At 35.5% G+C, this 12,899-nt stretch overlaps 1 protein-coding gene across 2 annotated transcripts in view; it reads right to left on the minus strand.

The window, feature by feature from the left end:
- The window catches only part of LOC110524643 (trafficking protein particle complex subunit 8), a 91,048-nt gene that overhangs the window by 13,266 nt on the left and 64,883 nt on the right, over positions 1–12,899 (minus strand). For both annotated transcript variants that reach the window (XM_021604489.2, XM_021604488.2), the window contains one exon: positions 8,787–8,888. In XM_021604489.2, coding sequence (XP_021460164.2) covers positions 8,787–8,888 — 102 coding nt within the window. The remainder of the gene's footprint in view (positions 1–8,786; positions 8,889–12,899) is intronic.

A 12,899-nucleotide genomic window follows, 5' to 3' on the forward strand; every position in this document is an offset into this window, starting at 1 on the left:
TTTTGTTACAAGCCGTGTTTATTTTAAAAGCCTATTTATTTTTGTTGTTACAAGCCGTGTTTAGTTTAAAAGACTATTTATTTTTGTTGTTACAAGCAGTGTTTAGTTTAAAATCCTATTTATTTTTGTTGTTACAAGCCGTGTTTCGTTAAAGCCTATTTATTTTTGTAACAAGCCGTGTTTAGTTTAGAAGCCTATTTATTTTTGTTACAAGCCGTGTTTCGTTAAAGCCTATTTATTTTTGTAACAAGCCGTGTTTCGTTTAAAAGCCTATTTATTTTTGTTACAAGCCGTGTTTCGTTAAAGCCTATTTATTTTTGTAACAAGCCATGTTTCGTTTAAAAGCCTATTTATTTTTGTAACAAGCCGTGTTTCGTTAAAGCCTATTTATTTTTGTAACAAGCCGTGTTTCGTTTAAAAGCCAATTTATTTTTGTAACAAGCCGTGTTTCGTTAAAGCCTATTTATTTTTGTAACAAGCCGTGTTTCGTTAAAGCCTATTTATTTTTGTAACAAGCCGTGTTTCGTTAAAGCCTATTTATTTTTGTAACAAGCCGTGTTTCGTTAAAGCCTATTTATTTTTGTAACAAGCCGTGTTTCGTTAAAGCCTATTTATTTTTGTAACAAGCCGTGTTTAGTTTAGAAGCCTATTTATTTTTGTAACAAGCCGTGTTTCGTTGAAGCCTATTTATTTTTGTAACAAGCCGTGTTTCGTTAAAGCCTATTTATTTTTGTAACAAGCCGTGTTTCGTTAAAGCCTATTTATTTTGTAACAAGCCGTGTTTCGTTAAAGCCTATTTATTTTTGTAACAAGCCGTGTTTCGTTTAAAAGCCTATTTATTTTTGTAACAAGCCGTGTTTTGTTTAAAAGCCTATTTATTTTTGTAACAAGCCGTGTTTCGTTAAAGCCTATTTATTTTTGTAACAAGCCGTGTTTCGTTAAAGCCTATTTATTTTTGTAACAAGCCGTGTTTCGTTTAAAAGCCTATTTATTTTTGTAACAAGCCGTGTTTCGTTTAAAAGCCTATTTATTTTTGTAACAAGCCGTGTTTCGTTAAAGCCTATTTATTTTTATAACAAGCCGTGTTTCGTTAAAGCCTATTTATTTTGTAACAAGCCGTGTTTCGTTAAAGCCTATTTATTTTTGTAACAAGCCGTGTTTCGTTAAAGCCTATTTATTTTTGTTACAAGCCGTGTTTCGTTAATGCCTATTTATTTTTGTAACAAGCCGTGTTTCGTTAAAGCCTATTTATTTTTGTAACAAGCCGTGTTTCGTTTAAAAGCCTATTTATTTTTTGTTACAAGCCGTGTTTCGTTAAAGCCTATTTATTTTTGTAACAAGCCGTGTTTAGTTTAGAAGCCTATTTATTTTTGTTACAAGCCGTGTTTATTTTAAAAGCCTATTTATTTTTGTTGTTACAAGCCGTGTTTAGTTTAAAAGCCTATTTATTTTTGTTGTTACAAGCAGTGTTTAGTTTAAAATCCTATTTATTTTTGTTGTTACAAGCCGTGTTTCGTTAAAGCCTATTTATTTTTGTAACAAGCCGTGTTTAGTTTAGAAGCCTATTTATTTTTGTTACAAGCCGTGTTTCGTTAAAGCCTATTTATTTTTGTAACAAGCCGTGTTTCGTTTAAAAGCCTATTTATTTTTGTTACAAGCCGTGTTTCGTTAAAGCCTATTTATTTTTGTAACAAGCCGTGTTTCGTTTAAAAGCCTATTTATTTTTGTAACAAGCCGTGTTTCGTTAAAGCCTATTTATTTTTGTAACAAGCCGTGTTTCGTTTAAAAGCCTATTTATTTTTGTAACAAGCCGTGTTTCGTTAAAGCCTATTTATTTTTGTAACAAGCCGTGTTTCGTTAAAGCCTATTTATTTTTGTAACAAGCCGTGTTTCGTTAAAGCCTATTTATTTTTGTAACAAGCCGTGTTTCGTTAAAGCCTATTTATTTTTGTAACAAGCCGTGTTTCGTTAAAGCCTATTTATTTTTGTAACAAGCCGTGTTTAGTTTAGAAGCCTATTTATTTTTGTAACAAGCCGTGTTTCGTTGAAGCCTATTTATTTTTGTAACAAGCCGTGTTTCGTTAAAGCCTATTTATTTTTGTAACAAGCCGTGTTTCGTTAAAGCCTATTTATTTTGTAACAAGCCGTGTTTCGTTAAAGCCTATTTATTTTTGTAACAAGCCGTGTTTCGTTTAAAAGCCTATTTATTTTTGTAACAAGCCGTGTTTTGTTTAAAAGCCTATTTATTTTTGTAACAAGCCGTGTTTCGTTAAAGCCTATTTATTTTTGTAACAAGCCGTGTTTCGTTTAAAAGCCTATTTATTTTTGTAACAAGCCGTGTTTCGTTTAAAAGCCTATTTATTTTTGTAACAAGCCGTGTTTCGTTAAAGCCTATTTATTTTTATAACAAGCCGTGTTTCGTTTAAAAGCCTATTTATTTTTGTAACAAGCCGTGTTTCGTTAAAGCCTATTTATTTTTGTAACAAGCCGTGTTTCGTTAAAGCCTATTTATTTTTGTAACAAGCCGTGTTTCGTTAAAGCCTATTTATTTTTGTAACAAGCCGTGTTTCGTTAAAGCCTATTTATTTTTGTAACAAGCCGTGTTTCGTTAAAGCCTATTTATTTTTGTAACAAGCCGTGTTTAGTTTAGAAGCCTATTTATTTTTGTAACAAGCCGTGTTTCGTTGAAGCCTATTTATTTTTGTAACAAGCCGTGTTTCGTTAAAGCCTATTTATTTTTGTAACAAGCCGTGTTTCGTTAAAGCCTATTTATTTTGTAACAAGCCGTGTTTCGTTAAAGCCTATTTATTTTTGTAACAAGCCGTGTTTCGTTTAAAAGCCTATTTATTTTTGTAACAAGCCGTGTTTTGTTTAAAAGCCTATTTATTTTTGTAACAAGCCGTGTTTCGTTAAAGCCTATTTATTTTTGTAACAAGCCGTGTTTCGTTAAAGCCTATTTATTTTTGTAACAAGCCGTGTTTCGTTTAAAAGCCTATTTATTTTTGTAACAAGCCGTGTTTCGTTTAAAAGCCTATTTATTTTTGTAACAAGCCGTGTTTCGTTAAAGCCTATTTATTTTTATAACAAGCCGTGTTTCGTTAAAGCCTATTTATTTTGTAACAAGCCGTGTTTCGTTAAAGCCTATTTATTTTTGTAACAAGCCGTGTTTCGTTAAAGCCTATTTATTTTTGTTACAAGCCGTGTTTCGTTAATGCCTATTTATTTTTGTAACAAGCCGTGTTTCGTTAAAGCCTATTTATTTTTGTAACAAGCCGTGTTTCGTTTAAAAGCCTATTTATTTTTGTAACAAGCTGTGTTTCGTTTAAAAGCTTATTTATTTTGTAACAAGCCGTGTTTCGTTAAAGCCTATTTATTTTGTAACAAGCCGTGTTTCGTTAAAGCCTATTTATTTTGTAACAAGCCGTGTTTCGTTAAAGCCTATTTATTTTGTAACAAGCCGTGTTTCGTTAAAGCCTATTTATTTTTGTAACAAGCCGTGTTTCGTTTAAAAGCCTATTTATTTTTGTAACAAGCCGTGTTTCGTTTAAAAGCCTATTTATTTTTGTAACAAGCCGTGTTTAGTTTAAAAGCCTATTTATTTTTGTAACAAGCCGTGTTTCGTTTAAAAGCCTATTTATTTTTGTAACAAGCCGTGTTTCGTTAAAGCCTATTTATTTTGTAACAAGCCGTGTTTCGTTTAAAAGCCTATTTATTTTTGTAACAAGCCGTGTTTCGTTAAAGCCTATTTATTTTTGTAACAAGCCGTGTTTCGTTTAAAAGCCTATTTATTTTTGTAACAAGCCGTGTTTCGTTAAAGCCTATTTATTTTTGTAACAAGCCGTGTTTCGTTAAAGCCTATTTATTTTTGTAACAAGCCGTGTTTCGTTAAAGCCTATTTATTTTTGTAACAAGCCGTGTTTCGTTAAAGCCTATTTATTTTTGTAACAAGCCGTGTTTCGTTAAAGCCTATTTATTTTTGTAACAAGCCGTGTTTAGTTTAGAAGCCTATTTATTTTTGTAACAAGCCGTGTTTCGTTGAAGCCTATTTATTTTTGTAACAAGCCGTGTTTCGTTAAAGCCTATTTATTTTTGTAACAAGCCGTGTTTCGTTAAAGCCTATTTATTTTGTAACAAGCCGTGTTTCGTTAAAGCCTATTTATTTTTGTAACAAGCCGTGTTTCGTTTAAAAGCCTATTTATTTTTGTAACAAGCCGTGTTTTGTTTAAAAGCCTATTTATTTTTGTAACAAGCCGTGTTTCGTTAAAGCCTATTTATTTTTGTAACAAGCCGTGTTTCGTTAAAGCCTATTTATTTTTGTAACAAGCCGTGTTTCGTTTAAAAGCCTATTTATTTTTGTAACAAGCCGTGTTTCGTTTAAAAGCCTATTTATTTTTGTAACAAGCCGTGTTTCGTTAAAGCCTATTTATTTTTATAACAAGCCGTGTTTCGTTTAAAAGCCTATTTATTTTTGTAACAAGCCGTGTTTCGTTAAAGCCTATTTATTTTTGTAACAAGCCGTGTTTCGTTAAAGCCTATTTATTTTTGTAACAAGCCGTGTTTCGTTAAAGCCTATTTATTTTTGTAACAAGCCGTGTTTCGTTAAAGCCTATTTATTTTTGTAACAAGCCGTGTTTCGTTAAAGCCTATTTATTTTTGTAACAAGCCGTGTTTAGTTTAGAAGCCTATTTATTTTTGTAACAAGCCGTGTTTCGTTGAAGCCTATTTATTTTTGTAACAAGCCGTGTTTCGTTAAAGCCTATTTATTTTTGTAACAAGCCGTGTTTCGTTAAAGCCTATTTATTTTGTAACAAGCCGTGTTTCGTTAAAGCCTATTTATTTTTGTAACAAGCCGTGTTTCGTTTAAAAGCCTATTTATTTTTGTAACAAGCCGTGTTTCGTTTAAAAGCCTATTTATTTTTGTAACAAGCCGTGTTTCGTTAAAGCCTATTTATTTTTATAACAAGCCGTGTTTCGTTAAAGCCTATTTATTTTGTAACAAGCCGTGTTTCGTTAAAGCCTATTTATTTTTGTAACAAGCCGTGTTTCGTTAAAGCCTATTTATTTTTGTTACAAGCCGTGTTTCGTTAATGCCTATTTATTTTTGTAACAAGCCGTGTTTCGTTAAAGCCTATTTATTTTTGTAACAAGCCGTGTTTCGTTTAAAAGCCTATTTATTTTTGTAACAAGCTGTGTTTCGTTTAAAAGCTTATTTATTTTGTAACAAGCCGTGTTTCGTTAAAGCCTATTTATTTTGTAACAAGCCGTGTTTCGTTAAAGCCTATTTATTTTTGTAACAAGCCGTGTTTCGTTTAAAAGCCTATTTATTTTTGTAACAAGCCGTGTTTCGTTTAAAAGCCTATTTATTTTTGTAACAAGCCGTGTTTCGTTTAAAAGCCTATTTATTTTTGTAACAAGCCGTGTTTCGTTTAAAAGCCTATTTATTTTTGTAACAAGCCGTGTTTCGTTAAAGCCTATTTATTTTTATAACAAGCCGTGTTTCGTTAAAGCCTATTTATTTTGTAACAAGCCGTGTTTCGTTAAAGCCTATTTATTTTTGTAACAAGCCGTGTTTCGTTAAAGCCTATTTATTTTTGTTACAAGCCGTGTTTCGTTAATGCCTATTTATTTTTGTAACAAGCCGTGTTTCGTTAAAGCCTATTTATTTTTGTAACAAGCCGTGTTTCGTTTAAAAGCCTATTTATTTTTGTAACAAGCTGTGTTTCGTTTAAAAGCTTATTTATTTTGTAACAAGCCGTGTTTCGTTAAAGCCTATTTATTTTGTAACAAGCCGTGTTTCGTTAAAGCCTATTTATTTTGTAACAAGCCGTGTTTCGTTAAAGCCTATTTATTTTGTAACAAGCCGTGTTTCGTTAAAGCCTATTTATTTTTGTAACAAGCCGTGTTTCGTTTAAAAGCCTATTTATTTTTGTAACAAGCCGTGTTTCGTTTAAAAGCCTATTTATTTTTGTAACAAGCCGTGTTTAGTTTAAAAGCCTATTTATTTTTGTAACAAGCCGTGTTTCGTTTAAAAGCCTATTTATTTTTGTAACAAGCCGTGTTTCGTTAAAGCCTATTTATTTTGTAACAAGCCGTGTTTCGTTTAAAAGCCTATTTATTTTTGTAACAAGCCGTGTTTCGTTAAAGCCTATTTATTTTTGTAACAAGCCGTGTTTCGTTTAAAAGCCTATTTATTTTTGTAACAAGCCGTGTTTCGTTAAAGCCTATTTATTTTTGTAACAAGCCGTGTTTCGTTAAAGCCTATTTATTTTTGTAACAAGCCGTGTTTCGTTAAAGCCTATTTATTTTTGTAACAAGCCGTGTTTCGTTAAAGCCTATTTATTTTTGTAACAAGCCGTGTTTCGTTAAAGCCTATTTATTTTTGTAACAAGCCGTGTTTAGTTTAGAAGCCTATTTATTTTTGTAACAAGCCGTGTTTCGTTGAAGCCTATTTATTTTTGTAACAAGCCGTGTTTCGTTAAAGCCTATTTATTTTTGTAACAAGCCGTGTTTCGTTAAAGCCTATTTATTTTGTAACAAGCCGTGTTTCGTTAAAGCCTATTTATTTTTGTAACAAGCCGTGTTTCGTTTAAAAGCCTATTTATTTTTGTAACAAGCCGTGTTTTGTTTAAAAGCCTATTTATTTTTGTAACAAGCCGTGTTTCGTTAAAGCCTATTTATTTTTGTAACAAGCCGTGTTTCGTTAAAGCCTATTTATTTTTGTAACAAGCCGTGTTTCGTTTAAAAGCCTATTTATTTTTGTAACAAGCCGTGTTTCGTTTAAAAGCCTATTTATTTTTGTAACAAGCCGTGTTTCGTTAAAGCCTATTTATTTTTATAACAAGCCGTGTTTCGTTTAAAAGCCTATTTATTTTTGTAACAAGCCGTGTTTCGTTAAAGCCTATTTATTTTTGTAACAAGCCGTGTTTCGTTAAAGCCTATTTATTTTTGTAACAAGCCGTGTTTCGTTAAAGCCTATTTATTTTTGTAACAAGCCGTGTTTCGTTAAAGCCTATTTATTTTTGTAACAAGCCGTGTTTCGTTAAAGCCTATTTATTTTTGTAACAAGCCGTGTTTAGTTTAGAAGCCTATTTATTTTTGTAACAAGCCGTGTTTCGTTGAAGCCTATTTATTTTTGTAACAAGCCGTGTTTCGTTAAAGCCTATTTATTTTTGTAACAAGCCGTGTTTCGTTAAAGCCTATTTATTTTGTAACAAGCCGTGTTTCGTTAAAGCCTATTTATTTTTGTAACAAGCCGTGTTTCGTTTAAAAGCCTATTTATTTTTGTAACAAGCCGTGTTTCGTTTAAAAGCCTATTTATTTTTGTAACAAGCCGTGTTTCGTTAAAGCCTATTTATTTTTATAACAAGCCGTGTTTCGTTAAAGCCTATTTATTTTGTAACAAGCCGTGTTTCGTTAAAGCCTATTTATTTTTGTAACAAGCCGTGTTTCGTTAAAGCCTATTTATTTTTGTTACAAGCCGTGTTTCGTTAATGCCTATTTATTTTTGTAACAAGCCGTGTTTCGTTAAAGCCTATTTATTTTTGTAACAAGCCGTGTTTCGTTTAAAAGCCTATTTATTTTTGTAACAAGCTGTGTTTCGTTTAAAAGCTTATTTATTTTGTAACAAGCCGTGTTTCGTTAAAGCCTATTTATTTTGTAACAAGCCGTGTTTCGTTAAAGCCTATTTATTTTGTAACAAGCCGTGTTTCGTTAAAGCCTATTTATTTTGTAACAAGCCGTGTTTCGTTAAAGCCTATTTATTTTTGTAACAAGCCGTGTTTCGTTTAAAAGCCTATTTATTTTTGTAACAAGCCGTGTTTCGTTTAAAAGCCTATTTATTTTTGTAACAAGCCGTGTTTAGTTTAAAAGCCTATTTATTTTTGTAACAAGCCGTGTTTCGTTTAAAAGCCTATTTATTTTTGTAACAAGCCGTGTTTCGTTAAAGCCTATTTATTTTGTAACAAGCCGTGTTTCGTTAAAGCCTATTTATTTTTGTAACAAGCCGTGTTTCGTTAAAGCCTATTTATTTTGTAACAAGCTGTGTTTAGTTTAAAAGCCTATTTATTTTTGTAACAAGCCGTGTTTCGTTAAAGCCTATTTATTTTTGTTACAAGCCGTGTTTCGTTTAAAGGCTGTGTAAAGTTAATTTGTTTCAATGTACCGGTAGGCACCTGCGGCTTATTTATGTACAAAATACATATTTTTTAATAATTCAGTGGGTGAGGTTTATATTCAGGTGCTCTTAATAGTCCAGAAATGACGGTACATCAAGCTAGAGTCTACAAATATGTTGGATGCATTTGCTCTTTTTTTTAGTTGTGTTTTAGATTATTCTGTGGCCAATAGACAGAAATGGTAAATAACAGTGTGTCATTTTAGAGTCACTTTTATTGTAATTAAGAATAGAACGTTTCTAAAAAACCTCTACAGTAATGTGGATGCTACCATGATTACGGATAATCCTGAATGAATCGTTAACAATGATGAGAAAGTTAGATACACAAATACCATACCCCCAAGATATGCAACCCTCTTACCCTTATAATAACAGAGGTGGTTAGCATTTATGGGGGGTATGATATTCGTGCATCTAACTTTCTCACTCATCATTATTCACCCGATATGGATGAAAATACCCTCAAATTAAGGTTGACCGTCTGCACTTTAACCTCAGTCATTGTTTGATTTCAAATCAAAACTTTTGGAGTATAGAGCCAAGAGAAGAATAAAATGCTTCACTGTCCCACTAATTACAGAGGGCACTGTATGTATGTGTGTGTGTGCACCTCTTTCTGTCTGAGGGAGCAGGCCTCTTTGCCAATGGTCTGTAGTGCCACATGAAGCTGTCCTTCCAAGATCACCTGCTTGTTGTCTTCAACAACAAATGCCTGTCAACAACAAACAAATATTAGCAACCAACAACATACAGTGCCTTGCGAAAGTATTCGGCCCCCTTGAACTTTGCGACCTTTTGCCACATTTCAGGCTTCAAACATAAAGATATAAAACTGTATTTTTTTTGTGAAGAATCAACAACAAGTGGGACACAATCAATGAGTGGAACGACATTTATTGGATATTTCAAACTTTTTTAACAAATCAAAAACTGAAAAATTGGGCGTGCAAAATTATTCAGCCCCTTTACTTTCAGTGCAGCAAACTCTCTCCAGAAGTTCAGTGAGGATCTCTGAATGATCCAATGTTGACCTAAATGACTAATGATGATAAATACAATCCACCTGTGTGTAATCAAGTCTCCGTATAAATGCACCTGCACTGTGATAGTCTCAGAGGTCCGTTTAAAGCGCAGAGAACATCATGAAGAACAAGGAACACACCAGGCAGGTCCGAGATACTGTTGTGAAGAAGTTTAAAGCCGGATTTGGATACAAAAAGATTTCCCAAGCTTTAAACATCCCAAGGAGCACTGTGCAAGCGATAATATTGAAATGGAAGAAGTATCAGACCACTGCAAATCTACCAAGACCTGGCCGTCCCTCTAAACTTTCAGCTCATACAAGGAGAAGACTGATCAGAGATGCAGCCAAGAGGCCCATGATCACTATGGATGAACTGCAGAGATCTACAGCTGAGGTGGGAGACTCTGTCCATAGGACAACAATCAGTTGTATATTGCACAAATCTGGCCTTTATGGAAGAGTGGCAAGAAGAAAGCCATTTCTTAAAGATATCCATAAAAAGTGTTGTTTAAAGTTTGCCACAAGCCACCTGGGAGACACACCAAACATGTGGAAGAAGGTGCTCTGGTCAGATGAAACCAAAATTGAACTTTTTGGCAACAATGCAAAACGTTATGTTTGGCGTGAAAGCAACACAGCGCATCCATCTGAACACACCATCCCCACTGTCAAACATGGTGGTGGCAGCATGGTTTGGGCCTGCTTTTCTTCAGCAGGGACAGGGAAGATGGTTAAAATTGATGGGAAGATGGATCGAGCCAAATACAGGACCATTCTGGAAGAAAACCTGATGGAGTCTGCTAAAGACCTGAGACTGGGACGGAGATTTGTCTTCCAACAAGACAATGATCCAAAACATAAAGCAAAATCTACAATGGAATGGTTCAAAAATAAACATATCCAGGTGTTAGAATGGCCAAGTCAAAGTCCAGACCTGAATCCAATCGAGAATCTGTGGAAAGAACTGAAAACTGCTGTTCACAAATGCTCTCCATCCAACCTCACTGAGCTCGAGCTGTTTTGCAAGGAGGAATGGGAAAACATTTCAGTCTCTCGATGTGCAAAACTGATAGAGACATACCCCAAGCAACTTACGTAATCGCAGCAAAAGGTGGCGCCACAAAGTATTAACTTAAGGGGGCTGAATAATTTTGCACGCCCAATTTTTCAGTTTTTTATTTGTTAAAAAAGTTTGAAATATCCAATAAATGTCGTTCCACTTCATGATTGTGTCCCACTTGTTGTTGATTCTTCACAAAAAAATACAGTTTTATATCTTTATGTTTGAAGCCTGAAATGTGGCAAAAGGTCGCAAAGTTCAAGGGGGCCGAATACTTTCGCAAGGCACTGTATGCCTGTCAACAAGCATAAACAAATATTAGCAACCAACATATGCATGTCAACAAACAAATATTAGCAACCAACAACATGCGCGTGTCAACAAGAACAAACAAACATTAGTAAATTCATTGGCCTGATGTCAAAAGCAAAACAGCAAAAACAACTTCAGCAATCAGCTCAACAAAAACTTGACATAAAATTGACTATCAACGTATAATTAAACACTGAAACAGGATGGAGGGGAAAAAAAACTTCAGCATTTATTGACAACATCTTCAATAATGACGTGAGCTAAATATACACAGCTCAAAAAAATTAAGGGAACACTTAAACACAATGTAACTCCAAGTTAATCACACTTCTGTGAAATCAAACTGTCCACTTAGGAAGCAACACTGATTGACAATACATTTCACATGCTGTTGTGCAAATGGAATAGACAACAGGTGGAAATTATAGGCAATTAGCAAGACACCCCCAATAAAGAAGTGGTTATGCAGGTGGTGACTACAGACCACTTCTCAGTTCCTATGCTTCCTGGCTGATGTTTTGCTCACTTTTGAATGCTGGCGGTGCTTTCACTCTAGTGGTAGCATGAGACGGAGTCTACAACCCACACAAGTGGCTCAGGTAGTGCAGCTCATCCAGGATGGCACATCAATGCAAGCTGTGGCAAGAAGGTTTGCTGTGTATGTCAGCGTAGTGTCCAGAGCATGGAGGCGCTACCAGGAGACAGGCCAGTACATCAGGAGACGTGGAGGAGGCCGTAGGAGGGCAACAACCCAGCAGCAGGACCGCTACCTCCGCCTTTGTGCAAGGAGGAGCAGGAGGAGCACTGCCAGAGCCCTGCAAAATGATCTCCAGCAGGCCACAAATGTGCATGTGTCTGCTCAAACAGTCAGAAACAGACTCCATGAGGGTGGTATGAGGGCCCGACGTCCACAGGTGAGGGTTGTGTTTACAGCCCAACACTGTGCAGGACGTTTGGCATTTGCCAGAGAACACCAAGATTGGCAAATTCGCCACTGGCGCACTGTGCGCTTCACAGATGAAAGCAGGTTCACACTGAGCACATGTGACAGACGTGACAGTCTGGAGACGCCGTGGAGAACGTTCTGCTGCCTGCAACGTCCTCCAGCATGACCGGTTTGGCGGTGGGTCAGTCATGGTGTGGGGGTGGCATTTCTTTCCATGTGCTCGCCAGAGGTAGCCTGACTGCCATTAGGTACCGAGATGAGATCCTCAGACCCCTTGTGAGACCATATGCTGGTGCGGTTGGCCCTGGGTTCCTCCTAATGCAAGACAATGCTAGACCTCATGTGGCTGGAGTGTGTCAGCAGTTCCTGAAAGAGGAAGGCATTGATGCTATGGACTGGCCCGCCCGTTCCCCAGACCTGAATCCAATTGAGCACATCTGGGACATCATGTCTCGCTCCATCCACCAAAGCCACGTTGCACCACAGACTGTCCAGGAGTTGGCGGATGCTTTAGTCCAGGTCTGGGAGGAGATCCCTCAGGAGACCATCCGCCACCTCATCAGGAGCATAACCAGAGCATGCCTAGGGAGGTCATACTGGCACGTGGAGGCCACACACACACTACTGAGCCTCATTTTGACTTCTTTTAAGGACATTACATCAAAGTTGGATCAGCCTGTAGTGTGGTTTTCCACTTTAATTTTGAGTGTGACTCCAAATCTAGACCTCCATGGGTTGATAAATTTGATTTCCATTGATCATTTTTGTGTGATTTTGTTGTCAGCACATTCAACTATGTAAAGAAAAAAGTATTTAATGAAAATATTTAATTCATTCAGATCTAGGATGTGTTATTTTAGTGTTCCTTTTATTTTTTTGAGCAGTGTACATTCCATCTATGTATAATTGGAGAAGGGAACAGCAACACCATAGAAGTCCTGGAATAGCGCGGGAGAACTAACAGTATTAAGTGAGTTGTAGTGGTTTAGGATTTTAGTAGCTGCTGCCTAGGCAGTCCAAACAGGACCCGTCAATTTCATTTTTTATATATAACAAACATACTATTGATGCGTAGGCTATGGTGTAATGGAATGTTTTGCCTTATGTGGTAGGTTTTGTGGGTTGACACTTATGTAGATGTCATAACCAGCCATAAAATAACACAATACATGTCACACAACAGGTCTAAATATATGTGTCATAAGTGTGTCATAAGTGTTGTGATATAACAAGTTATATCAGCTGTTATGACATGATGACATGATTATGACCGTGTCATAACTTGCTATGACGCTGGGTGTCAAGTAAAGTGTTTACCAGTAATTGCAATAGAGGTCTATTTAAATTATGCAGTCATACTAATCCTAATACAATTAGAAAT

The sequence above is a fragment of the Oncorhynchus mykiss genome, chromosome 5 (genome assembly GCF_013265735.2).
Source record: "Oncorhynchus mykiss isolate Arlee chromosome 5, USDA_OmykA_1.1, whole genome shotgun sequence".
Taxonomy (NCBI): domain Eukaryota; kingdom Metazoa; phylum Chordata; class Actinopteri; order Salmoniformes; family Salmonidae; genus Oncorhynchus; species Oncorhynchus mykiss.